General features: G+C 40.1%; 1 protein-coding gene across 1 annotated transcript in view; it reads left to right on the plus strand.

The window, feature by feature from the left end:
- The first annotated feature begins 1,234 nt into the window (after positions 1 to 1,234).
- The window catches only part of zbtb40 (zinc finger and BTB domain containing 40), a 30,105-nt gene continuing 5,109 nt past the window's right edge, over positions 1,235 to 26,230 (plus strand). The window contains exons 1-14 of the mRNA XM_036560203.1: positions 1,235 to 1,333; positions 2,956 to 3,600; positions 5,353 to 5,474; positions 6,890 to 7,073; positions 8,627 to 8,772; positions 10,214 to 10,370; positions 10,675 to 10,811; positions 12,814 to 13,012; positions 13,600 to 13,718; positions 14,597 to 14,768; positions 16,691 to 17,038; positions 18,579 to 18,785; positions 20,978 to 21,142; positions 24,955 to 25,169. Of these exons, the coding sequence (XP_036416096.1) occupies positions 2,979 to 3,600; positions 5,353 to 5,474; positions 6,890 to 7,073; positions 8,627 to 8,772; positions 10,214 to 10,370; positions 10,675 to 10,811; positions 12,814 to 13,012; positions 13,600 to 13,718; positions 14,597 to 14,768; positions 16,691 to 17,038; positions 18,579 to 18,785; positions 20,978 to 21,142; positions 24,955 to 25,169 (2,793 nt within the window). The 5' untranslated portion in view covers positions 1,235 to 1,333; positions 2,956 to 2,978. The remainder of the gene's footprint in view (positions 1,334 to 2,955; positions 3,601 to 5,352; positions 5,475 to 6,889; positions 7,074 to 8,626; positions 8,773 to 10,213; positions 10,371 to 10,674; positions 10,812 to 12,813; positions 13,013 to 13,599; positions 13,719 to 14,596; positions 14,769 to 16,690; positions 17,039 to 18,578; positions 18,786 to 20,977; positions 21,143 to 24,954; positions 25,170 to 26,230) is intronic.

Below are 26,230 nucleotides of genomic sequence, written 5' to 3' on the forward strand. Positions count from 1 at the left end.
TAAAAATTTGAACACTTTACTTTAGAAGCTGCAGCCAGAAGGTAGCAGATTTATTCTTGTAGTTAAAAAAATGGATGTCCAGGATCCTGTGATGGACTGGCAGCCTGTCCAGGGTGTATCCTGCCTTCCGCCCAATAACAGCTGGGATAGGCTCCAGCACCCCACCACGACCCAGAAGGATAAGCGGTTTAGATGATGTGTGTGTGTGTATGTGTGTGTGTTAGTGACTGTCCAGGATCTGAGAGAACTTCTGCTTTACTACAACACCTGGGAACTTCAAGGTAGGTCAAATTACAGTATAGAAATTTATCAGTTATTATAATTTTCCTGTGTATTTTGTGGGGCTGGATTACAAGCAGTTGGCCATGTGTAAGAGTCTGTATGGAGTCCTTAAATATTGATGGTAGGTATTACAACAGGGCTGATTAGTAATTAAGTAGTCTACTGATTCTTTTTTATGATTAAGCAATCAGATTTAAAAGGTCAAATGATGAAAATGAACTTGTTATATATTGTGAGTTAAGTATTATAAATTAACATGAAAGCATATTTACTATTATTTGGTAAATAATTAAATGGCCTAATTACACAGATCTATTTCTGTGCACCAATGAACTACATTTGTTATCAAAAACTAATACTGAATAAAATGGAAAAGGATTCTAGGAGGTTGTGACAACGTACAGTCAACATAGCACAGATTACTTTTGCTGTCTTGTCAAGGTCACAACCTAATGAGGAATTACATTTCAACATTGTGGCAACGTAGAGAGCACCAAAACAGTACGTTGTCACAAGGGGTAACTAAGCTATAGCAAACTATTAATAGCCTTCGAAGAAACCTAAATAATTTACTGGAGAAAACAAACAAGCCTTATAAAAATATAAAACATTCTGAGGAAAATGCATATAAATGACTGTGTCCTCCAGGTTCTGTAACCAGCAGAATTAAAGTTTGATCATGTTATCAAGCAGTGATTCTTTAAGAAAGGTAGATTTTAATCGAATAATCGTGGCCCTTTATGCTGCCAAGACAACAAACCTCAAAAAAAACATGCTCCATAAACGCACTATAAAAGGGGGAGAATAACCTCTACTTTGGTGGCTGCCTTATTATACTCTCTGTACTCGTTTTACTCAGTTTCGACAGTGAAAAACTCTTTAAATGTGTCGATTTTTTTTTTATTTACTCTGAATTTGTATATCGACCATAGCATCAACACGCATGCGCAGTAGCTCCGTCGCCATTTTCGGAATGAAATCTTTATTGCGGAGCTGTTTGTCCTTCGGAGGAGTTTAAATAAAGAGCCGGACTGTTTGAATGACGTTAAAGGTAATGGAGAGGAGCGGTCATTGCTCAGCGCGAAAAACGAAAATAGAGAGGAAAAATCCATATATAATCCTCTTTATGTCTTAGATAAGCTTAAAAGCTTCGTGTAGCCCCACGAGGCTGAAGTTAGCTTCCTTTTCGCCCGTTTCTTGTTCGAATTTTCCCGTTCCACCTTAAATGGTGCAGCAGTTACATTGTGGCTCGCGAGGAGCGCGAATGTAACTGCTGTGCCATTTAAGGTGGAACGGGAAAATTCGAACACGAAGCTGACTTGAGCTTCGTCGTGTAGCGTTGCTGTAATATCACCAGCAGGCTAACAGAGCATCATGTATAATCACATTTCTGTCTTTACAAGTGTATATTTAGCTTATTTTGCTTATAAATGCTTTATAGGTTGCTGCCAAAGTCAAAATACACCCTTGATATTGGCCACTTAGGGTAACAGAGCTAGCTATGTTTCCATTTATTTACCCCTTCATGCCCTCACATTTAAAGGGGGATTCCACTGATCTTTCAGAATTGCTGGATAGGTCAGTTGTTGAGATGTGAACATGTAAACAAAAAGTCGTTCAGAGTGGTTTGGTGTGAAATGGTTAGTTGTAGAGAAAAGTACAGACTCAGATTCCTTCACAGTGGTGGTGATAGGAACCAGGCGTCATGTGTACAACACAAGTATGGCCATTTTATTTACTATCCAAAACCACCAGTGAACCTGGACGTGTCTTCTGAGTTTGTAAATGTAATGTTGATGGTGGTAAAACAGTGTTTCAGACATCAGGCAGTGCATTCATAACTATTCCATGTAAACTTTCTGTAAGGGAGATTTTAGATATTAAAGGGTTTGGACGTCTGGTTCCCATCACCTCCACTGTGAACAATTTGCAGAACAAAGCGAACCACTCTGAATGATCTTATTTATATTTAGTTTAGTTTGCATTTTTATTTAATTATGCAAAAGGAAAAGAAAAAATCCCTTTTAATAGAAAAAAAAATAATGGAAAAATTATTAAAGCCTAATTTGGAAACAGTGCTTGTGGATCAGGAAAAGCAGAGACAAAAGTAAAGAAGTAAATGCAAAAGTTTCTTTTGGACATAAACGAGTGAACTGTTGTTCTGTATACATGAACAGCGTATTCATTCTGGGCATAAAAAGCCTCATCTGGATGTTAAACATATGCTACATCAGTATTTATATAGATATAGTTGCACCAAAGACGTTTCCTCTGAAATGAAGGATATTAATAGGGATTATGTCCAACTTTGATGCTATAACACCCTTTACACTAAATGTTGGAACATTGCTGTGAGGATTTGATCGCATTCAGCTACGAGAGCATTAGTGAGGTCCGGTACTCATGTTGGATGATAGTTCTGAAACTTCAGCTCCAACCCAAAGATACTGGACGGAGCTCCATCAGTCCAGAGAACGCAGTTCCACTGCTCCACAGCCTAATGCTGGGTGGCTTTATACCCCTCTAGCTGACACTTGGCATTGGGCGTGGTGACCTTAGTCACTCCAGGGCACCCCATTCTATTAGTCAGTCATTTTCTATGGAGATTATACAAACTGTGTGCACAATTGAACTATATCAATAATGGGTTCACCTTCATTTTTCTAATTACAGTTTCCCACCTGTGCAGGTGACCGATGGAGCTGCCGAACTACAACAGGCAGCTGATGCAGCAGCTGCAGGCTTTGCGAAAAGACTGCCAGTTCTGTGACTGCACCATTCTGGTGGAGGGAGCCCCTCACCCGGCCCACAAAGTCGTCCTGGCCGCTTCCAGCCTGCTCTTCAAGTCTCTCCTCGAAAGTTCAGACAGCATCTCCATCGACACAGCTGTGGTCACCTCCCAGGAGTTCTCCTCTTTGTTGGACATGGTCTACACGGGCAGACTGCCGCCAGGCAAGCACAACTTCTCCCGCATCATTGCCGCGGCAGACAGCTTGCAGATGTTTGATGTTGCTGTCGGTTGCAAGAACATTCTCAATGACCTTGTGAAGCAGGTCCAGACCACAGAGCCTCAGCTTTTGAAGGAAGAACACGTGGACCTCCAGTGTACTACTCCTTTGTGTGAAAGGGAAGAGGCAACTGAGGTCAGTACTTCTGAAAGCCGGGGAGACCTTGCTTCAGAAGAAGGTACGTCTGATTGTCCAGGGATTTCGGAGGACAGTGTGAAGAACGTGGAAAAAAGGAATGGGTCGAATGATCTGAAGAGGAATACAGAGGATTCATGTAAAAGAGCTGGTCTGGAGTCATCAAATGTTGATGGTATATTTGAAATTAAGCTTTACTGATTGTATTTTTGATATAATTTTAACTTTATGAGCCAATTTAGACATAGTTTAAAGGGCCCATATCATGAAAACAAAAAATGCCTCACTTTTATGAGTTCAGTATGTATAACACTCTTAGCAAAAAGGGTTCTATATAGTACCAAAAAGGTTTTGGCTTGTAATAATAGTGGAACCATTCTCCTTTATACTAAAGAACCCTTCAAAGACCGTCTTTTTTAAGAGTGTATGTAAACATAATAAACCTAGTGTTCGCTCCACAATCCACAAATGTATACTAAGCTGCAAAATCAGCCTTTTTTGAGTTTTTTTGTTTCTTTTTTTCACAAAAAGCAACACATCTATATAACTATCTGGCCATTCAGCCTACAGCAGCTTAGCCCCGCCCATTCACGTCGAAGTTATAAGGAGTGTTTCAGCCTGGACTGCTTTTCGAACAAGGCACAGCACAGGGCAGCCAATCAGAACAGAACTCATTTACATATAAAAGGGAATATAAAAGGCATCTTACAGGCATAGTAATAAAAACAGCCTGCTTCATTCTAAGGGATAAAGGAAGGCTGGAAAATTGGCATGTAAAATGAATTATGGCTCTATTTGCTACATAAAACCACACAAATCTCATAACTGGACCTGAGAGAAAAAAATACAAACAGAAGTTTCTGATATGGACCTTTAATATAGAACATCTGTAATAACACTATAAATGGGGATTATTCATTTACAGTGCTTTTTAGTTATGTTGAGGCATATTCTTTACTGTAAAGGAGATATAAAGGTGCCATTCACTCTTTCTTATACACCAATCAGGCATAACGTTATGACCACCTCCTTGTTTCTACGCTCATTGTCCATTTTATCAGCTCCACTTACTATATAGGTGCACTTTGTAGTTCTACAGTTACAGACTGTAGTCCATCTGTTTCTCTGCATACTTTGTTAGCCCCCTTTTACCCTGTTCTTCAGTGGTCAGGACCCCCATGGACCCTCACAGAGCAGGTACTATTTGGGTGGTGGATCATTCTCAGCACTGCAGTAACACTGACGTGGTGGTGGTGTGTTAGTGTGTGTTGTGCTGGTACGAGTGGATCAGACACAGCAGTGCTGGAGTTTTTAAACACCTCAGTGTCACTGCTGGACTGAGAATAGTCCACCAACCAATAACATCCAGCCAACAGCGTCCTGTGACCACTGATGAAGGACTAGAGGATGACCAGCGACTGTGCAGCAACAGATGAGCTATCGTTTCTGACTTTACATCTACAAGGTGGACAGACAAGGTAGGAGTGTCTAATAGAGTGGACAGTGAGTGGACACAGTGTTTAAAAACTCCAGCAGCACTGCTGTGTCTGATCCACTCGTACCAGCACAACACACACTAACACACCAGCACCACGTCAGTGTTACTGCAGTGCTGAGAATGATCCACCACCCAAATAGTACCTGCTCTGTGAGGGTCCATGGGGGTCCTGACCACTGAAGAACAGGGTAAAAGGGGGCTAACAAAGTATGCAGAGAAACAGATGGACTACAGTCTGTAACTGTAGAACTACAAAGTGCACCTATATAGTAAGTGGAGCTGATAAAATGGACAATGAGCATAGAAACAAGGAGGATAATGTTATGCCTGATTGGTGTATGTGCCTGTTCATTTAAAAATATTCCTGTGGAGATATGAATCAGTGTTCTGATCAGATTAAGCCTGTGTTGTGTAATGCTGTTTGAGCAGAAGAGGGCGCAGAAGATCTGTTTTCTCAAAAGCGAGGCGAGATCCTAAAGATCCTAAAGGACGTCCAGCCATGGATTAAAATTCTTTGCACCTGGGAGAGAGTCCCTCCCGCACAACGACAGGTGAGAAAGATGAGAAAGATGTGGATATGTTTACGTCCCCTGCCTGTCACTCATACCGTCTGCCCTTTAAAGTGACTATAGCACTTAAAGGAGAATTACATTTGTTTTAACCTGCATATTTTAATTGTTGGGATGTAAGCAGAGTCATTCAGAGTGGTTTGGTGTGAAATGCTTCGTTCTAGAGAAACTTACAGAGTCAGAATTGTTCACAGAGGTGGTGATAGGAACCAGACGTCTGAAGAGTTTAATGCCTGACGTCTGAGACATTGTTCTACGATAGTTTTGATAAGGTTTTGGTCTATTTTTCAAAGATCGTTCATGGCAGATAGATACATGTAAGGAAAAAAAGTCCACAAAGAAAACTTACGTTGGCAGTTTTAGATTAGTAAATAAAATGGCTATATTTGTGTTGTAGTCATCATGACTCCAGGTTCTTATCACCACCACTGAGGTAAGTTTATCTGCAGTGAAGTATTTCAGCTGTTGAAATTCCCCTTGATGTTTCCATCTTTAGTTTTGCACTGGAACTATAAAGCTAATGTAGCTAAAAAGGAGTGAAAGCTTATAGCCCAGCCATTAGCATCATAGTTACCTATGTGGTTTCTGACACTGTGTGACATGCTATTATCTAGATCCCACGTGTCATGTCAGGCACAGTCCTATCCGGCCCGCAAAATTATTTTCATTTTCTATTGAAATAGCCTGTTTCACAATACACTGCATTACAGTCCCCAGCATGCAGTGCAACATAATGTGCTCTCCGACCCTCCTTCCCCAATAATCTGTAGGAAAGCAGTTACACCACAAAAAGAAAAGATGGAGCTCAAGCAATCAGGCAAATAGGATAGCCTGTATTTTGCTATTGCACTTTTGGCATATTTCCCTTTTGGCCTGTGGCCCTTTTAGTGGTTGAGTTTGACACCCCTGATCTATATAAATGGATCAAAGTACATTGCTTAGCTAAAAGGATTAGTAGCAGCCTTCTTGAAATCTGGATTCTCTCCGTTTGGATCTATAGTGGTCTAGAGGGTGTTATTTCACAGTTGTCATCCTCATCCCATCTTATACTTTCAAAGATTGTCATTTGTTGATACTTAGGACCACATGGTACAATATCCCAACCATTGAAAACAATATATTTGTGTGTATATATATATATATATATATATATATATATATATATGTGTATTTTTTTAATATATTATTTATTTATTTTTTTGCACTAAAACATGCAGTTTGTCTGTTCTCTTTAAGTACCTGCCATATCCATGATACACTCCGAAAAGCATTTTGTGGAATATTGTAATGTAATTTGTCATAATGTGATAAAATTTTGTCATATTACCCACGACTACTTACTTGTTACTTGTTAGCCACATTAGCATATTTTCTGGATGGTTTCCACCTTTTTCCAGATTGTGCTGGAATGCTTTGAGGGAGATCCGGGGGCTGATGTGGTATTTCAGCGTCTGTTGGACCAATTGAAGGACAAGCATGATCTCTCAGCCCAGACCTTCCTCACCCTGCTGGACCAGTTTAAGAGCCTAAAGCTCGATCTGGACGCGGTCCTGGTGGAACAGCGAGAGCCAGATCTGACAGGTAAGTATATTTGAAAGTACAGCTGAATTGGGGTTGGGCGATATAGCAAAATGTTATTTTATGCTACATCAAGAAATTTTCATGATAGATGTGCATCACAGTATTTGGTTTTTCTGAGATTTATTAAGTTGGAACAGACAAAGTAGAACCTGTAGTGCCACATCGAAACATGCTATAATAATAATGGTAATAAACCTGCACTTACAATTATTTTTTAAGTGTTTTATGCTCACTTTGTAATGAAACATGTAGGTAGTGCTCTTTAAGTGCTGATGATATCCACGGTATGCTCAGAAAAGCGCATTATGAGCTATTTTATCACACTAACGATTAAAAATCAAGTATCCCTCCACCATTAATAAATAGATTAAAATAAATTGATTACAATACATTTTAGGTAAAAACTATCGTAAAACAATGTCTCAGACATCAGGCAGTGTATTCATAAGCATGTCATGCAATGACTTTCTTTAGACGTCTGGTTCCTATCTCCACCACTGTGAACAATTCTGACTTGATAGGTTTTTATAGAACGAAGCATTTTACATCAAACAACTCTAAATGACTTTGTTTATATATTATCCATTTAATTTTGAAAAATCAGTGGAGTTCCCCTTTCAAAGGGTGAAATAAGACAGTGATTCAGTATTCTGCAACTGCAAAATTTGGGCAAAATACCATATTGCAATTATATCACCACATGTAGTGATTATGATATACCTTTTAATACGCTTGAAACACATTAGTAAACCCTTGATGTGATGTGGTTAATACAGAAGTCTGGAGAGGCCATTAGGTGTTGCTATAATATTCTGGATTGTTACCTTGAGATCAATGTGTGTGTGATTGTGTGTGTATGTCTGTCTGTCTGTCTGCCCTGCAATGGACTGGCGACCTGTCCAGGGTGTATCCTGCCTTCTGCCCAATGACAGCTGGGATAGGCTCCAGCACCCCACCGTGACCCAGAAGGATAAGCGGTTTAGATGGTGTGTGTGTGTGTGTCTGTGTTACCTTGAGATCACAAGAACTTGTTATCTCAAGATAACAATCCAGATAATTATAACAACCTCATGCCCTCTCCAGATTTCCGTAGGTTAAGGATTGGCCTGTATTATTTTGTCCAAAATGGTTTATGTTTGTTGGATCATGTGAATGTTTTATTCCATCCAGACATCCAAAGGACATCTGTGATTGGTCAGGATGGTTACAGAACACAGTAAAACATTCTGTGATTGGTCTGGCTCATTTGCGCCCTCATATTACACCCTTCAGTGATATAAGTGTTGCAAAGATCAATGTTGAGTAATGTTATGGGATGTTCTACTGTGCAGTTCTCAAAAAAGCAGTTTGGACTGTTGGCCCTTAAGGAAACACATGGTTTAGTTTTTTGAAAACGATCCAGCATCTAATTTTATAGCCTTTGAAAATTTAATGTGCTGCGTAGAGCTTCTTTTGCGAAGAAAGACGCCCTTTGAGTAAACATCGCCCTCAGCCACAGACAGTGGTTCTGTTATTTCAGGATTCTTCAGTTGCTTCTGTCCTTTTTATCACAGGGAACTCTGCAGCTGTGGTTACGAGATCTTCTGGATATCTGGATAAGCGTGCATTAAAATTGACTGACTACCTCACCAGCGTTAAGAACATCTTTGAGCTGTTGACAGAGGCAGCAGACAAGTGCAAAAATGAAGCTTTAAAGGAGGTAAACACTACAGCATCCTTTGTTTGGAAAAAATGCCTACTCTCATTCAGGCAGCGCTGTTTTTCAGGGATGCACAATATTATCGGAATCATATCAGTATCAGCAGCTGTGCTTAAAAAAATATTGCCATTGGACAGATGTTTGAATTCGACTGATATTTCAAACAGTGTGTTTATGTACTTCATGTACTCCAGATGTATTTATTGTACTCTAGAAGAGCAGAATGTTTTAGGTGATGCTGGGCTTCTGCGCTTTTCTGCTGCATTTTATTTATTTTACTGCATTTGTAAGCCTTTACAAATATATATTTACATTCCTCTGTCTAATTCAGGTGGATTTAGTCCTAATTCTGACATTTTTGAAATATTTATGCATCAGCATTAGCAGATATGTACATAAACAATACAAGATATTGGCATCAGCTCATAATTCCCATTTTGGTGGATCCTTGAAGATTTTAACTTAGTATCTGGAAATAATAACTTATTTTTTCAATTTTCATATCTTGAGTTAATGACTTTCTGTGTTGAAATTATTACTTACTTTATTTACTTACTTTAACATAGCAAGCCATTATTTTATGATAATAACAAGTCAAAATGTCATTTTCTTTGAGTAAAAAAGGAAGAATTTAGAGAAAGTAAACCCTTGTTTTGACATAGCAGGTCATTACTTTGAGTTGCTCTGTCAACATTATGAGAAAAGTTTTATTAAAGTTTGTTTAAATAAGACAGAATTGTGTTATAGTAAGTCATTATTTTGAGATAATAAGTTATTTCAGCGTAGTACGTCTGTTTCAACCCTAGTGTGGTGTTCAGGTCTGTGGGGCCCGTTTTCAGTGTTTACCAAAAGAAAAAAAATGATACGATTAATTATTATTTTAACCCCAGATTTCTTGGCCTTTGCTCATTTTCTGTGAAGAGCATATAAAATAACCCATTCTCAGTGTCTTCACTCTGTTCACCCCCCACACATTTATATTGCACATGTGGTGTTGGGTGAACCTGCGGGGAGTAGAAGTGTGGAGGTGCTGTGTCCTTCACTCTGTTCTCCTCCTGCATGGCCTGCTGTGAGTGTGTGTGTGTATGTTTATATTAATTATTATGGCTGTATTAATTTAAAAAAACAATAATGCGGTGGGTCCATCAGACCACTGAGTAACAAACACATCAACACCACACAGAAGGGTTAAGACATACTAAGTCATACTGCTGCCAGAAACAGACAGAGAAAAAAAACCATCATTTGTTTCTCCTCTCTCTGGTAGTAATGGACTTCCATTGTCATCTACATATATACATTGTATTTTGTTAGTGCCATAAATACCAACTTGGCTAATAATGAATGGAGTTAGCACAGTTAGCATCTATCTACTACTCATCGAGCCCTACTGTGGTTAATTGGCTTTCATTAGTAGTTAGTAATGCCAGCATCCTTTCAGGTGCTGTTGGAGTGTAACGGAGAGCAGAGTCGGGTGCAGGTGGTGAAGAGGCTGTTGAGCGTGCTCAGCGAGAGAGGCCTGGAGGAACGCTCTCTGCTGGAGCTGCTTCAGGAGACCTCAGACCTGAACCAGCTTCAGAAACCAAGAAACACTGGAGGTAAGCTGGATGTGTGATTGAGTGTGTGTGGGGGGAAAAGAGTGATACGCTTATAATCATGGCACATTAGTAAGGATGTAAAGTATGCATCAATGTATCATAACGTCAGAATTGAATTTAGCCAATTATAATATTTGAGTTCAGGCTGTTTTCAAATGTAAAAAAGCTCAGTTTATTGTTTTTATTGACTATATTCAGCGTCTATATTAATTGATTCTCCAGTCATGTGTGTGTTTTGCATTTTTCAAAAATAACCCCCCCCCCTCACTATCTTTGGTAATACTTGTGCTGTTGTTCTCCTCAGGTAAGAGAACGGAGGACTACAGTGGATTGGCTCTGTTGAGAATGTTCTGGAACAGACTCTGTGAGCTGAATCTGCACCCTCAGCTCATCAGCCAGAGTCTGAATGGAGGGCCCACCATCCCGTCTGACCAGAAAGAGGTAACTACCTCACCTACTTCTCAAACTAATTAAACTTTCAGACAGGCAGACACATTTTTAAATCACATTAATACACATCATATAATTGTTTCTTGACCTTATAACCACTAAAACCATAAATAAGATTCATACAAATAATATGCACACAATAATTCCCATTGTGGTGCATCCTTAAAAGATTTTGACTTAGTATCTGGAACTTATCTTTTCAGTATTTGTATCTTGAGTTAATGACTGTCTGTTTAGAAATAACTACTTTCTGTAAATTGCATAAGTCATTATTTCAACATAGCAAGCCATTGTTTCATGATAATAATAAGTCAAAATGATGTTTTTTGAGGAAAAAAGTAAAAATTTTGAGATAGCCATTATTACTTCAAGTTAATGTCAACATTATGAGAAACGTTTTTGAAAGTTTGTTAAAATAAGACAGAATTTTGTTATAGTAAGTCATTATTGTGCGAAGTCATTTCAGCATAGTAAGTCAAAATTTTGACATACTGCCTCCAGAATCCCGTCTGACCAGAGAGAGGTAACTACCTCATCTACTTCCAAACTAATAGACCAATCATGTCAAATAAATCAGCTCAAATTAAAAGCAGAGTTAACAGAATCAGAATATAAACAAATGTTTGTATTAAAATCACTTTCAATTTGGTTTTTACTCCTTTTCATAATAGCCATAAAATGAAGGTTCCACCTGCTTGTGTTGCAGGTCCCTCAGGTTTTGCACAATGCATTTTTTTCAGTAACATTGATGGGATATATTTCGATGAAAATGTGCGTAGTTTACAAAACCAGACTCAAACTAGATTTTCGTGAGCAAACAAGCCAACATTTAAAAAAGTGGGCTTGATTGATATGAATAAAGCTGTAGTCATGCTGTGTTTGTGGAGAGGTGAATTGTTTTCACAGCAGGTCTCACTCCTCCTCTTTCTTCCCACATTGCTCGCTAGCAGCTCAACACACAGCCACAGCATTTCACACACAGAGAGACAGAAATGTTCTTCAAGGGTTCTGTAGTAAAGAAGGTGGTTCTATATAGAACCATAAACACTCAAAGAACCCTTTGATTAACTAAATTTGAACCCTTTGATGATTAAATTGTTCTTAACGTTGTGAAAGCGCTCTTCAGATTGGTGTTGAATGTGCTGTAGATGGTTCTATATAGCACCAAAAAGGGTTCTGGTATTGTTACGATGTCAAGAACCCTTTTGGCGCTATATAGAACCCTTTTCAACAGGGTTCTGTAGAACCGTCTACAGCACATTCTCCATCTGAAGAACACTTTCACAATGCAAAGAACCCTTTAGTTGTGCAAAGCGTTCTCTGAATGTTCCTGGTTCTATATAGAACCTTTTTGAAAAGCACCAAAAAGCGTTCTAGTATTGTTAAAATGTCAAACCTGTAACAATAGAAGGACTCTTTTGGCACTATATAGAACACTTTTCAAAAAGGTTACCATCTACAGCATATTCTCCATCAATCTGAAGAACCCTTTCATGATGCAAAGAACCTTTTAATCATGCAGAGGGTTCTCTGAGTGTTCATGGTTCTATATAGAACCATTTTCTTTTCAAAAGAACCCTCAAAGAACCATCTTTTTTAAATGTGTAGTTAATCTTCTAACAGATGTTATATTTTTATGACTGGTTAGTTACGTGGGTGTGTTGTTCTAAATCAGTCACTGCTGTGTTATTTGGTGTGGCTGTATCGTTTGCTGTATCAGAAGATCATAATTTAGGATTGTAATTAGGGATTAGAAATGGCCAAGAACTGTACTCTCGTTTTCCTTCTCCATACTATTTTTAATCCCTAATTAAAAGAAAAATATTATTTTGTCCATTTCTGTAGAAGCTGGCAGACATCCAGCTTTAAATTTAGCCCTTAGACTACTGTATGAAAACTAAGTAACGTGGTCAGTGCCAAGAATCTCAGACTGAGACACTTTGTTGCTTTTGGCCTCAGTAAATTATGTTTGTGCGTGTTTGTGTCCGTTCAGTGTATCCAAGGTCTGCTAGACGAGGATGCAGGTGTTGGGCTGATGGACAGACTGCTGGATGCTGCTCTGAATGAGAGTCCAGTTCAGACTCTGACTGTGTGGAGGCTTCTCTTCTGGGCCGGGACGTTGAACCCTGAGCTGGGACTCTTCACACAGGAGATCAGTCAGAGCCCAGAGGCTCAGTCACTCATCCACACTGGTAACAGAGGTTTTAACTTTCAGAATTTTTCATCGGTTGTTTGTTGACGTTTCTTAAACCTCTTGACATTGATGGAACCATTGGTGGGTCCAGACTTCCACTCCTCACTTAATCTGAAATCAGGATTGTTGTGTTTACGTTGTTAATTCATATCCCTGGTTATATTAAACACAATTCTCATATCTTCTCATGTCATTTAAAAGGCAAAATGCTTATGTTCCTGTAGCCTTTAATCAAAATATAATAACTTTTCCCACCTCTAAAAAATGCCTTCTCATTCTTTATTACGTCACCATACACCAACAGGCGGTGAAATATAGTATTACCCAGTAATATCAGCTTTCATCTCCCGATCCCACCAACCCCACCTACGGTGGAGAGGTAGCTCGGAGACCCTCGCTGAGTGTTTCACTTAGAAATACGTCACAGTCACATTGACTGTAATAATAACTAATTTCCATGCAGTTTTTAGTAATGAGTCTCAATATGTGGACATGCAAATGAGTTATGGAGCTCAAATATGCAGAAAAGCTATAGTCTCATTAGTTACGTCTAATGACTTACATCTTCTTGTTTTTCCTCTCTAGTTGCTCAAGTGGATGTCTTGTATAAGCACAAAGATCTGATTCTGGAAACCTTCAGTGACGTCACTGACCTGGAACGAGCTGCAGGCAGTTCGGACTGTGATAAAGACGCTGTCACTGAGGTAAGAATGTGTGAATTATACCTCATATACTGCCAATCAAACTGATGAGACTCAGGTTCATTGTGGCAATACTAATCAAAATGATTTATTTTCCACAGAGCCATGATTTACTCCTGTCTGATATTAAAGGGCCAATATAATGGAAAACCAAATTTTCTTCACTTTTTTTTAAAATAAAGGAGTCCGGCATAGTATGCAGCACTGTAAAAGTTTCAGGATTGCATTCACTCCCCAGTCAAAACAGTCCATTTAAGTTGTTTTTGTGATGTGAACAAAACCAGTACATTTACATATATCCATATATTCAGCCTACACTTGCGTAGACTTAGCCTTTCACACTGAAATGATAAGGAGCACTTCAAAATGAATTTGAAAGTGTTTCAGAATAAATTTTTGACTGTTTATGGTACATAAAACCACACAAACATCATGATTGGACCTCAGAAGAAAAAATGAAATACAGTGCAAAAATAGGACATGGGCCCTTTAAAGGGTTGGTCCAGCCAAATATCAAATTTACACAAATTTAGTCTTTAATATGTGGTTTTTGGACAAACGTGTGGACAGAATTCAGGACGGCTGCTATGGCAGTATTCTTTTGTCCATGTTTATAAATAACAGTACTTCATACATACCACATAAGCAAATCTATTAGAGATTACCCAACTGTGTTATGATTAGACATGCAGTTTGCATGATGCTTATTGGTAGTTAAAAGCTTTTATTACTTGTCTACATTAACCTTGTAGCTCCAGTGAAAAACTCAAGAAGCAAAATTTGAGGCGTATCTTGGCTCGACATCATTTGGAGTAGTGGGAAAACTATGCTTTTGTGCCCAAACCTTCACTTTAAATTCACTCTAAGACTTTGTGTCCCAGTTCATGCAGAGCTGTCGAGGGTCTGATGGCGTGACGGAGTCCATGGAGCAGGTTTTGGACAGAGTGCTGAGCAGAGACTCACAGCACGTCCGGCCGCTCTGCTGCTTGCTGACCATGAGCCGGAAGAGCTTCCCGCAACTTTTGCCTCTGATTGAGGAGCTCAGCCACGCTGGTGAGGGAATCACTACAGTACTGCCGCACAATCATCTTATGCTAAAGTGAGCCAACATAATATGCGAGTCAGTTCACCAACATCCAGCACGACACAGCATGTTCATTGATATGTAACCAAAGAAGTTTCAAAATATTCCATTGGTTTGCAGTGTTCAGATCTTGATCTAGTGTTTCTTGAACTATGGGTCACCACACAGGGACGCTGTAAGTTGGTGGAAGATTGAGGCGATAACGAGGCCCTGAAGAGACGTTTTATTGTGTTTGTACTGTTAGTTAAGTACAGACTCAGCTTAATATTATGAGGATATTTAGGCTCAAAATATCCTACCTGCCATTTTAATCCTGGCAGCGTTTTCTGATTAGGTTAACAGGATATCCTGCCTACAGATTTATGTAGGGAGCTACTGATAAATATGCGCTATGTTAAGACATTTCAACAAGGTACGACAATTTGTCAGAACACTGGCTCTCTTTGGTGAACGTCAGCAGCCGCCTCACATTGAAGAGACGACTTTTTGTAAATTAGACAAAGCAAACAGGTAGATTTTATGACGCTGTAGCTGAAAATGAATTATTCTGGTTTGTCACAGGACTCCCCCCTGTTTTTCCTTGGAACGTTCCGGCTCCGCTCCCATTATCCTCAAACCCGCTGCTTGTTGTGTTAGTTTAACTCTGATTCTGTTCTTGGTGGTTGTAATTCTTAGCTGTGTTTCTGGATGTGCATCGTTCGTTCTTATGATTTCTGACTATTCCGTGCCTTTGTTGGTGGATTTGCCAGCTTTTTGCTCACCTTGTGATCCTCTCGAAATTCACATAGTGAAACTGCTCATCAACATCTAATTTATTAAGTTTTTAAAATAATACACAACACATTTTAACACCATAACATGTTATGGTTAATAAGAAAGTAGACTAAGGTTTTATTGAAGTCTAACTTGGCTAATTTTGGCAAAAAAAAACAAAAAAACGTCAGTGCTACTAAATGAAAAGCTGGTTTTGGACGTACTTGTAAGCTGAGCCCAGTGATCTGATTCACTAATAAGACCCCACCTGAACTCACCTGTGACATGTTTTTGCTGATTTTCCAAGTGACAGTAAGTTAAACCATTGTCTATAAATATAAAACACACTTAAATATGTTCTGCAAATTGTAGAGTACAACTTATTTCCTGAGTTTAACATATTATGAAAAAAAAACAATAAATACCTAAATATTTATTATTAAATATCTAAATAAATAAATGTCACAACTTTTGCATTGGCCGTTTTTTGTGTAATGTTTAATTCTTCGAAAAATATTTAAAAACATGTCATTTGATCAGGGATGCCCAGACTTTTGCATAGGACTGTAAGTTTTAAGAATGCACCTCTATTCTGGGCTGATGCTAATATTAAATATTTTTTGATATGCATCTGCCGATGCCGATATGTAATCATTTATAAAATGTACAAACTGGGATTAAATGTACCAGGATTAGCATTACAGAGAAATATGGCATTTAGATTAGGTTCATCTTTGTCATTGTGCAGAGTCCAGGTACAGAGCCAATGAAGTGCAGTTTCACTTCTAACCTGAAGTGCACAAAACAGTATTATTTACATATAAAGTGCAGGTAAGTAACCATAGTATATGATGCTGTGGTTACAATGTGTACAAATTAGGACACTAGAGTGGTTAAAAAAATACATATTGCAAGTATAAGTATAATATACATATAATAAACATCTGTCCAGTGCTTAGTTATTTTATGCTGCGTCATTTTATTTTCGAGGAAATATCTACTAATATTGATATGATTCCGAGATCATTGTGCATCCTTACTATTCCGAGATCATTGTGCATCCTTACTATTCCGAGATCATTGTGCATCCTTACTTGACCTTTCAAGTGGAACTTACTTTCATTCTTTATTTAAACAGTGCCAGAGCTTGCTGCACCTCCTCAGGCTTCAGGCTCAGATGAGGAGGAGGAGGAGGAGGAGGAGCGCAGGAAGACTGGAGTGAGGAAGAAAGGTGTGGTGGCCTCCTACAGCTGCCAGTGGTGCAACAAGAGCTTTGACTTTAAGTGTCGTCTGATGAGGCACCATAAGCGCTGTGCTCTGTCTCCGGGGAAAGCCCAGCAATGTCCAGACTGTTCTTTAAACTTTCCCTCCCTGACCGCCCTGCAGCAGCACCGCAGCAAGGACCACGGAGACCCCCCAGTCAAGAAGAGGAAGACGCAGCCCGTAGCCTGCGACCTCTGCAGCAAGATCTTTAAACACCCTTCGGGTGAGTGGACAGAGATGAGAGATGTCGATTATTGATGTCATTGCAATTTTTCTTCTGCATTAGCAAGTTAAAGATAATTAGAAGTGATTACATTTTGTTTTTCAGTCAGGTACATATTGTAGACTGATTAGACCTCTATAGAAAATATGGCCTATGTAAGTGCTTTTAAACGCTTTTAAATGCTTGATAAAATTATTTACTATTGCCAAAGGCGGCGGGCATGGGGAGTAATTCCTCTGGCGGCAGATTTTTTTCATCTCATTCAGGGGTCGGCAACCCAAATATTAAGAAGAGCTGTTTTGTCCTTTCGCCTTGGGAGCCACAACATTTTTTTGTCCATTTCCTTATGTAATGTTTTATCATCTTGGCTGTATACGTGTCTCAGTATGTGCTGATGTCCTAGTATAGACTAAAAATATAATATAAACGAAAACAACTTACTTTACTCTGCTTTAAGCCTTAGTTCAGTAATAACCACTTTTCTCGCATCTCAGGCACGAAACTTTTCCTCAAAACTACAACAGTTTTTGTAAAATGTCCCTCAACGTTTGACTTTTTATGAGACTGAAGTCGTTTCTCATTCACCAGCTTTGTGTTCAAATTTTCCTGTTCCACCTTAAATGGTGCCTGAGGTGCCAGAATGTAACTGCTGCACCATTTAAGGTGGAACAGGAGAATTTGAACGAGAAGCTGTCGAGCGAGAAACTGACTTCAGCTTCGTGACTTTTTAGTGTTTAACAGTTTCTCACTGCAGATTAAACATATTAGGAAACCAGATGGAGTGATCATAAAATAAGTATATAAGTCAATTCAAATCTCCAAATTACCGATGTTTGTCTTAAATCTTTCTCTTTGCCGTTTCGTTAGCTACTAGCTAGGCGAGAGTGTTGTCGTTACTATGGTGACCAGCAGTCTAAAGGAGTTCTACATTAACTCCAGCGTTTAAGACCATTTATTGTTAAAACTGTGTTGAACGATCAGCAGAGCTTTGTTTTACTGCATAGGATTATTTTATTGTTGTACTTTATGTTGTCAGCAACATTTAAAAATTTTAAATGGGGCAATCTAACCTAATAAAACTGAGCTTGTGAACTGCCTGTAGATGAGTTACACCAACAGAAGCAACCAAGCACCTATGTGATGTATGCATGACAACACAAGTGGCAGTGTGTCCAGCGATCAAGGTTCAAGCTAGAAAAAGAGGGTATTCTGGTTGTGCTGGTCAAAAAAAAGTCACAGTATTGCAAACAAGTATGGTAATATTCAGTACAGTGTGTACTTTTTTGTTTTGGCCTAAAATAATATTCTCAAGTGTATTTATTAGAAATTCGGGGGTGTTTATTTGTCTGTACGCTACCATGTAAATAGTTTCTACAGTCACATTTGTTAATTCTGACCATCAAAGTAATCATATCAAAGTAATCAAATCGCATCACATGATGTATTGATACTTCTCTTGAGGAAAGTAATTAAATCAAATCCTTGTGAGGTCAGAGGTTTGTTTACAGTACTCAGGAGTCTGCTTGATGTCGTGTTACAGGTTTGTTGTACCACAGACGCACGGAGCATTTGGAGGAAAGGCCGTACGAGTGCAAGGAATGCGGAGCCAAATTCGCAGCCAACTCCTCGCTGAAGAATCACATGCGTCTGCACACGGGGGAGAAGCCCTTCCAGTGTAAACACTGCAATATGAGCTTCGCTGTGGCCGCTGCTCTGTCCTACCACACAAAGAAGAAACACGCAGAGGGTATGACAGCCTGCACTGCACTACTACCAGAGTTTCTGTTAAGGAGACATGGTGTTTTATTGATATAACCCCAAAAACGTTCTATAGAATACATAACCTGCCCCCTCATCTACCTTAAATGGGTATTCTAGCCTGAAACTAGCCTTTAATATGTGATGTTATTTGTCATGTTTCGTAACATTCTGTTGCTGGCATTACGCAATTACATCATACAATCAGATGTAGAGGCTGATAAAAACAGCCATGGTATTCCTAGCATTCATGTTAGCTGACTTCCTTCTGCATTTGCCAGATAGTGGAAAAAATTCAAATAGCCAATCCTCAAATATACACCTTACAGTGTTTGCAGGTTCTCTCACCTTCAAGATGCATCATCAAGAGGTGGTTTTCCTTGTTTTTAAACAGAAAATTTGTTGCTCTAGTGTACATTTCTAATATCGGCTGGAGTGCTCCTTTAACTTTCACTCTCGTCTGTATCATAAGCTGCACATAACTTGCCCCTACATGTACTACACAGCAAAAAAAAAACAGTTTTAAAGGGCCAATATCTTATATTTTTCTGTTCTTCCTTTAAAATGTTTTCCTTAGCCAGTACATTTTTTTGCTGTGAATAATTAAACAGAATTTGTATTAAGGCAAATAAAGGCATTGAAATATCTCTTGACCTTCATGTTTGAACAGATTAAAGGGCCTATATTGTACATTTTTCTTGTATTTTGTTTTTCTCCCTGAGGCCCACTTATAACATTAGTGTGGCTGTTTGCATCAAATACACATAATTTATTTTTCCTAACAATTTCCAGCCTCTCTGTATCCCCTAGAATTAAACATGCTGTTTTTGTTACTGTGCCTTTAAGACATATGTAAATGAGCTTTGTTCTGATTGGCTGTCCTATATTTTCCCTCATTCAAAGAGTAGTCCAGTAGTCCAGAGTATATTTTTATACACACCGATCGGGCATAACATTATGACCACCTCCTTGTTTCTCCGCTCACTGTCCATTTTATCAGCTCCACTTACTATATAGGTGCACTTTGTAGTTCTACAGTTACAGACTGTAGTCCATCTGTTTCTCTGAATACTTTGTTAACCCCCCTTTACCCTGTTCTTCAGTGGTCAGGACCCCCATGGACCCTCACAGAGCAGGTATTATTTGGGTGGTGGATCATTCTCAGCACTGCAGCGACACTGACGTGGTGGTGGTGTGTTAGTGTGTGTTGTGCTGGTCCGAGTGGATCAGACACAGCAGTGCTGCTGGAGTTTTTAAACACTGTGTCCACTCACTGCCCACTCTATTAGACACTTCTACCTTGTCAGTCCACCTTGTAGATGTAAAGTCAGAGACGATAGCTCATCTGCTGCTGCACAGTTTGCGTTGGTCATCCTCTAGTCCTTTATCAGTGGTCACAGGACGCTGCCCACAGGACACTGTTGGCTGAATATTTTTGGTTGGTGGACTATTCTCAGTCCAGCAGTGACACTGAGGTGTTTAAAAACTCCAGCAGCACTGCTGTGTCTGATCTACTCAGACCAGCGCAACACACACTAACACACCAGCACCACGTCAGTGTTACTGCAGTGCTGAGAATGATCCACCACCCAAATAGTACCTGCTCTGTGAGGGTCCATGGGGGTCCTGACCACTGAAGAACAGGGTAAAAGGGGGGTTAACAAAGTATGCAGAGAAACAGATGGACTACAGTCTGTAACTGTAGAACTACAAAGTGCACCTATATAGTAAGTGGAGCTGATAAAATGGACAATGAGTGTAGAAACAAGGAGGTGGTCATAATGTTGTGCTTGATCGATGTAAATATGCCAGCTGTCATGACATCACAGAGACAGTTCAAAACGGGCCTACTTTCCATATTAATGTTCTGTGCAGCTTGGCTAATTTAGAAAAAGAAATGGAAAAATAGGCCCGTATGCATCATATTTCACACAGAAATATACAAACGTCATCTCTACAATATAAAATATTGCACATTTATATAAGATTTTAGAAGAGATTTGTGCATAAAACATGAATTTTGGCTGCTCTAAATACTAGGACCCCAGCCTAGAAATGACTGCTTACATTCTAGAGGAGTTCATATTAACATTCACAGTAAGCCGGTGTCAGTTAGTTTGGTGTAGTGTCTGGTGTTCACTGTTGTGGCTCAGTCTGAAATGCTCTTTGTTCCTGTCTCAGGTAAGATGTACTCGTGCCAGTACTGCTTGGCTACGTTTGCGCAGTCCATCGAGCTGACACGGCACGTGCGCACGCACACGGGTGACAAGCCGTACGTGTGCAGGGAGTGCGGGAAAGGCTTCAAACAGGCCAACGGCCTCTCGGTCCACCTGCAGTCCTTCCACAGTGAGTACACAACAAATGGTCATTAATGACTCATTAAAGGACCCATATTCTACATTTTTCTTGTATTTTATTTTTCTCCCTGGGATCCCTTTACAACATTTGTGTGGTTTTCTGTACCAAATTTCATGTTTTCCCTCCGTTTATCCCTTAGAGCAGACTGTTTTTGTTACTGTGCCTGATATACACTGATCAGGCATAACATTATGACCACCTCCTTGTTTCTACGCTCCATTTTATCAGCTCACTTACTATATAGGTGCACTTTGTAGTTCTACAGTTACAGACTGTAGTCCATCTGTTTCTCTGCATACTTTGTTAGCCCCCTTTTACCCTGTTCTTCAGTGGTCAGGACCCCCATGGACCCTCACAGAGCAGGTACTATTTGGGTGGTGGATCATTCTCAGCACTGCAGTAACACTGACGTGGTGGTGGTGTGTTAGTGTGTGTTGTGCTGGTCTGAGTGGATCAGACACAGCAGTACTGCTGGAGTTTTTAAACATCTGTGTCACTGCTGGACTGAGAATAGTCCACCAACCAAAAATATGCAGCCAACAGTGTCCTGTGACCACTGATGAAGGACTAGAGGATGACCAACACAAATTGTGCAGCAGCAGATGAGCTATCGTCTCTGACTTTACATCTACAAGGTGGACTGACAAGGTAGGAGTGTCTAATAGAGTGGACAGTGAGTGGACACAGTGTTTAAAAACTCCAGCAGCACTGCTGTGTCTGATCCACACGTACCAGCACAACACACACTAACACACCACCACCACGTCAGTGTTACTGCAGTGCTGAGAATGATCCACCACCCACATAGTACCTGCTCTGTGAGGGTCCATGGGGGTCCTGACCACTGAAGAACAGGGTAAAAGGGGGCTAATAAAGTATGCAGAGAAACAGATGGACTACAGTCTGTAATTGTAGAACTACAAAGTGCACCTATACAGTAAGTGGAGCTGATAAAATGGACAATGAGCGTAGAAACAAGGAGGTGATAATGTTATGCCTTATCGGTGTATGTAAATGACCTTTGTTCTGATTGGCTGTTCTGTATTACACCTCATTTAAAAACTGAAACACTCCTTATTACCTCAGCATGAATGGATGGGGCTAAATTGCTTGAAAGCTTAAAAGGCGGCTTTCACTGATGAGTAAATGTTACATTTTGAAACTTTAGCAGTGGACGCCTACTACATCACCCTCTTTTAACAAAGGGAGGAAAATGTGGTTTTCTATGATTGCAGATAAAAATGAGGGTAAACCGTCTCAATAGGTCATCACATTCACACAAGCACGCAGGCTTAACTACAATAAAGATGACCAAAATAGGACCCAAAAGAAAGAAGCAGACTGAGAGAGACAGAGAGTGAAAGGAAGAGAGATATGATCAAGCTTAAGGGGGGAGAGGGAGGGTTGAGTTCACCCTTGGTTACATCTTCATACAAATTATATGTAAATTAGACAAACCGTGCATACAGTTGCTAAGTTGTCATTACATAGCAGATCTAGTGCAGTGGAGACTTCTATTGGTTCACAAACATAACTGAACACTGTCATTGGTTAATCGGCAGTAATGTCCATGTGGGTCCTCATGTGCATCCTAGTGACGTCCATTACAGTCACGCTTAGACAAGTCCAAGACTTTGAAGGACCTTTCACCCACTTCCACAATGATGGAAGAGCTCAGCACCACTGCCATACGCCGCCCCAACAAGCATGGTATAGTCTGGAGATTGGCATAAGCAGCAAGCACTTATCTCCTGTTACGGTAACCTTCTCAGGAAATTATCACGCTCCAAGCACCACGTTGTCCATGAAGAGCAAACAAATGTATCACAGACCTCATAGACTCACAGAACCAAAAGAAATATAGGTTAACTTGCGCAAATACATTCTTAAAAAATACAGTATATGAGGTGGCAACACTACCTAATATGAATAGTAAAAACATAAAGGTATATATAGATATACCATCATTCAGCCTCCTAACTGACTGTGTAACATGTAGTCTCTTAGGCTACGTTCACGTTACCAGGTTGAAGTGGAATTAATCCGATTTTTTGCCCTAATGTGACTCAGATATGATGTTTTCAGAGCTGTGTGGACACACAAATCTGATCTTTTCAAATCCGACCTGAGCCACTTTAGCTACATTTTCACAAGTCTCATTGCTCAAATCTGATCTTTTGCTCAAATTCGATGTCTGACATGATGGTTCACACTCGTTTAGGTAAGTGACTCAAATCTGTCATTAATGTGAACGAACCGGCGTCCTGAAATGACCCGCATGCGCACATCCTACTCAGTAACGTCACGTGAATGAATCACGTGCGTCATCAGCACAAACTAACGAGCAGAACGAGCTTCACTGTGAAGATAACTAACTCTGATCAGCTCTCAGCTTCATTATTAGAGTGAGAGGAAGATGAAAAAGGTGAGATGTCCATATCCGATTTAGGACCGCATATGAAAGTGGCTTAGGTTGGATTTGAAAAGATCAGATTTGTGTGTCCACACAGCCCTGAAAACATCAGATCTGAGTCACATTATGGCAAAAAATCAGATTTGTGTCACTTCAACCTGGTAATGTGAACGTAGCCTTTCATATGTGGTCCTAGATCAGATGTGTATCCGATTTGTGGCCATGTGACCTTAATGTGAACGCTTAGATCGGAATTCATGTGCATTTTTCCACTGCACGTGTGTCATTCAGCGTTACCATGGCAGCAGCGCCAAACAGGCGTTAAAACCTGTAAACGGTCGGAAAAACAACATATCTGACTCTGTTCGCCTTTGTCCCACTCTAATAATGAACAGCTCAGAGCTGATCAGGGTTAGTTATCTTCGCAATAAAGGCTCGTTCGGCTCGGTAGTTTGTTCACTGATGACGCACATGATTCATTCATGTGACGTTACTGATTAAGATGTGCACATGCAGGTCATTTCAGGATGCTGGTTCATTCACATTAACGACAGATTTGAATCACTTACCTAAAGGAGTGTGAACCATCATGTCAGAGAGATCGGATTTGAGCAAAAAATTGGATTTGAGCAATGAGGCTTGTAATGTGAACGTTTAAAAGGTCGTACTTGGATGCTGCCGAAGTTAGTGTTTCTCTCAGTTAGGATTTTTGGGGTGCTACACGAAGCCTCTCCCCTTCTGAGAAAAGCACAGCCAAAGCAGTAAGACAGCTGGTGAAGGATGCTAATTTGTGAGTTAATGTTCACCACCGTTGAATTTGACTCACATTTTTTTCACGCATTAAATACATTCAGTTTGGAAGTCCAAAACCACTTTCCACTGAAATAAATGTTCGCAAAATTTCACTGGCAAGGACTTCTGAGTGGTTCAGCCATCTAGGCATTGGCCCAATCTTCAGGAGGTCGTGGAATTGATCCACTAGAGTCCAAGGGAGCATAATTCGTCCTCCCTCTCCCACATCACTGAGCACAGTGCTGGCCACTGGGGTCGTCTGTTAGCTGACATAACTGAATTAGCATTAGTGTTCTCCTCCAAGCGTGTTGAGCTGCCCAGTAGTCTTGTGTTAAGAAGCACATACTAGCTTTCACCATCTCAGCTTGGTAGCATAGGAGGAGACCTAGTTTACATTATAGACTATTATAGACAATACCAATCAGTGGTAAAAAGCCCTTTTCCCACCATATGAGAGAAATTGAAATTGTACCCATTCTGTTAATATCATCCGTAAAACTTTTCTCCGCATGTAAACACAGTAGCAACACTGTATATCTGTTAATCCTGTAGTGAATATACTAAAGCAGTGCTGACTGTGATATCTGTTTGACAGACGTTGCAGAGCCTCACGACTGTCAGAAATGTCGAGTGAGTTTCGGTTCGCTGGACGAGCTCCGAGAGCACATCCAGGAGGTTCATCCCAAAGAGCTGCACCAGTGCCCTGAGTGCAGCCGGATCCTCAGCACCGCTGCCCAGCTGGAGAAGCACATGAACATCCATGACGGCAGTAAACCCTACAGCTGCAAGAGCTGCCACAAATCCTACCAGGTCAGACAACAACGACCGCACCACACAGGAAACAACATGGCACAGGCCCACCCAAAATAGTCAGTGTTTGCTTCATCATTATTCAGTTTCTTAGCTGTGAATGGATGTTAGTTCTTCTTGGTCTCCCGTGTTTTATTGGGGTTTGACGCAGGTGTGTGCCTGGTGACGGGTTACTGAGCTACTGTGGTAACGCCCCCGGTGACAGTAATCTTAAAAAAGTATTAAATTAGAAACTAAAAGGGGCTGTTGCTGTGAAATCTCATTTCGTTGCTAAGGTCTTGCTACAGTATCCCTGGTTGTTAAGGTGTTGCTGGGCTGTTGCTATGTTATCCCAGCTGGTTGGTAAGGTTTTTCTCATCATTGTGTTATCCCAGGTGCTTGCTCGGCCATTGCTAAGATACTTGCTAAGGTGTTGCTAGGCCATTGTTATGGAATTCCAGGTGGTTACTAAGGTGTCGCTTGGCCATGTTATCCCAGATGGATGCTAATGTGTATGCTAATATGTATATCAGTCTATATACATTCTCTGTGAAGGTCATTTGTGTCTCTTGAAATTTTGCGCAGTTCCGACATTCATGTTTTATGGGCAAAAAGAAATCATGGCTCTACGATCCTAAAAAGTTGAAAACTGTGACCTATGAAAACAGTACCAAAAAGGGGAGACTAATCAAATGAAACACAGTAAGTTGGCTCTGTCAAGCCTACTTAATAAAAAGATAAAGCAAAGAAAAAAAAAAAAAAAATAATCCCTCAGAGGTCTGCGTCAAACCATCCACCACCAAAAGTGGTGGCTAAAACAGCAGTGACAGCATCTTGAAGCCTGAATTTTGTCCAAACTTATGTCCATGTTTATAGATATCAGTCCGTCATATAGTACCAGAGAGCATTTAATCAAGTCTATTAGAGCAGGGTTTCTCAACCTGTGGTCCACGGACCACCAGTGGGCTGCGAAGCACCCTGTATATGGGTCTGAATTCTGAGGAGGCGGTAGTTTACAGTGGGCCGGTAAAGTCAAAGTCATAAAAACATAAGTGGAAAACAATTAACTTAATGATGAAGAA

This window comes from Colossoma macropomum, unplaced genomic scaffold (assembly GCF_904425465.1).
Source record: "Colossoma macropomum unplaced genomic scaffold, Colossoma_macropomum, whole genome shotgun sequence".
Lineage (NCBI taxonomy): Eukaryota > Metazoa > Chordata > Actinopteri > Characiformes > Serrasalmidae > Colossoma > Colossoma macropomum.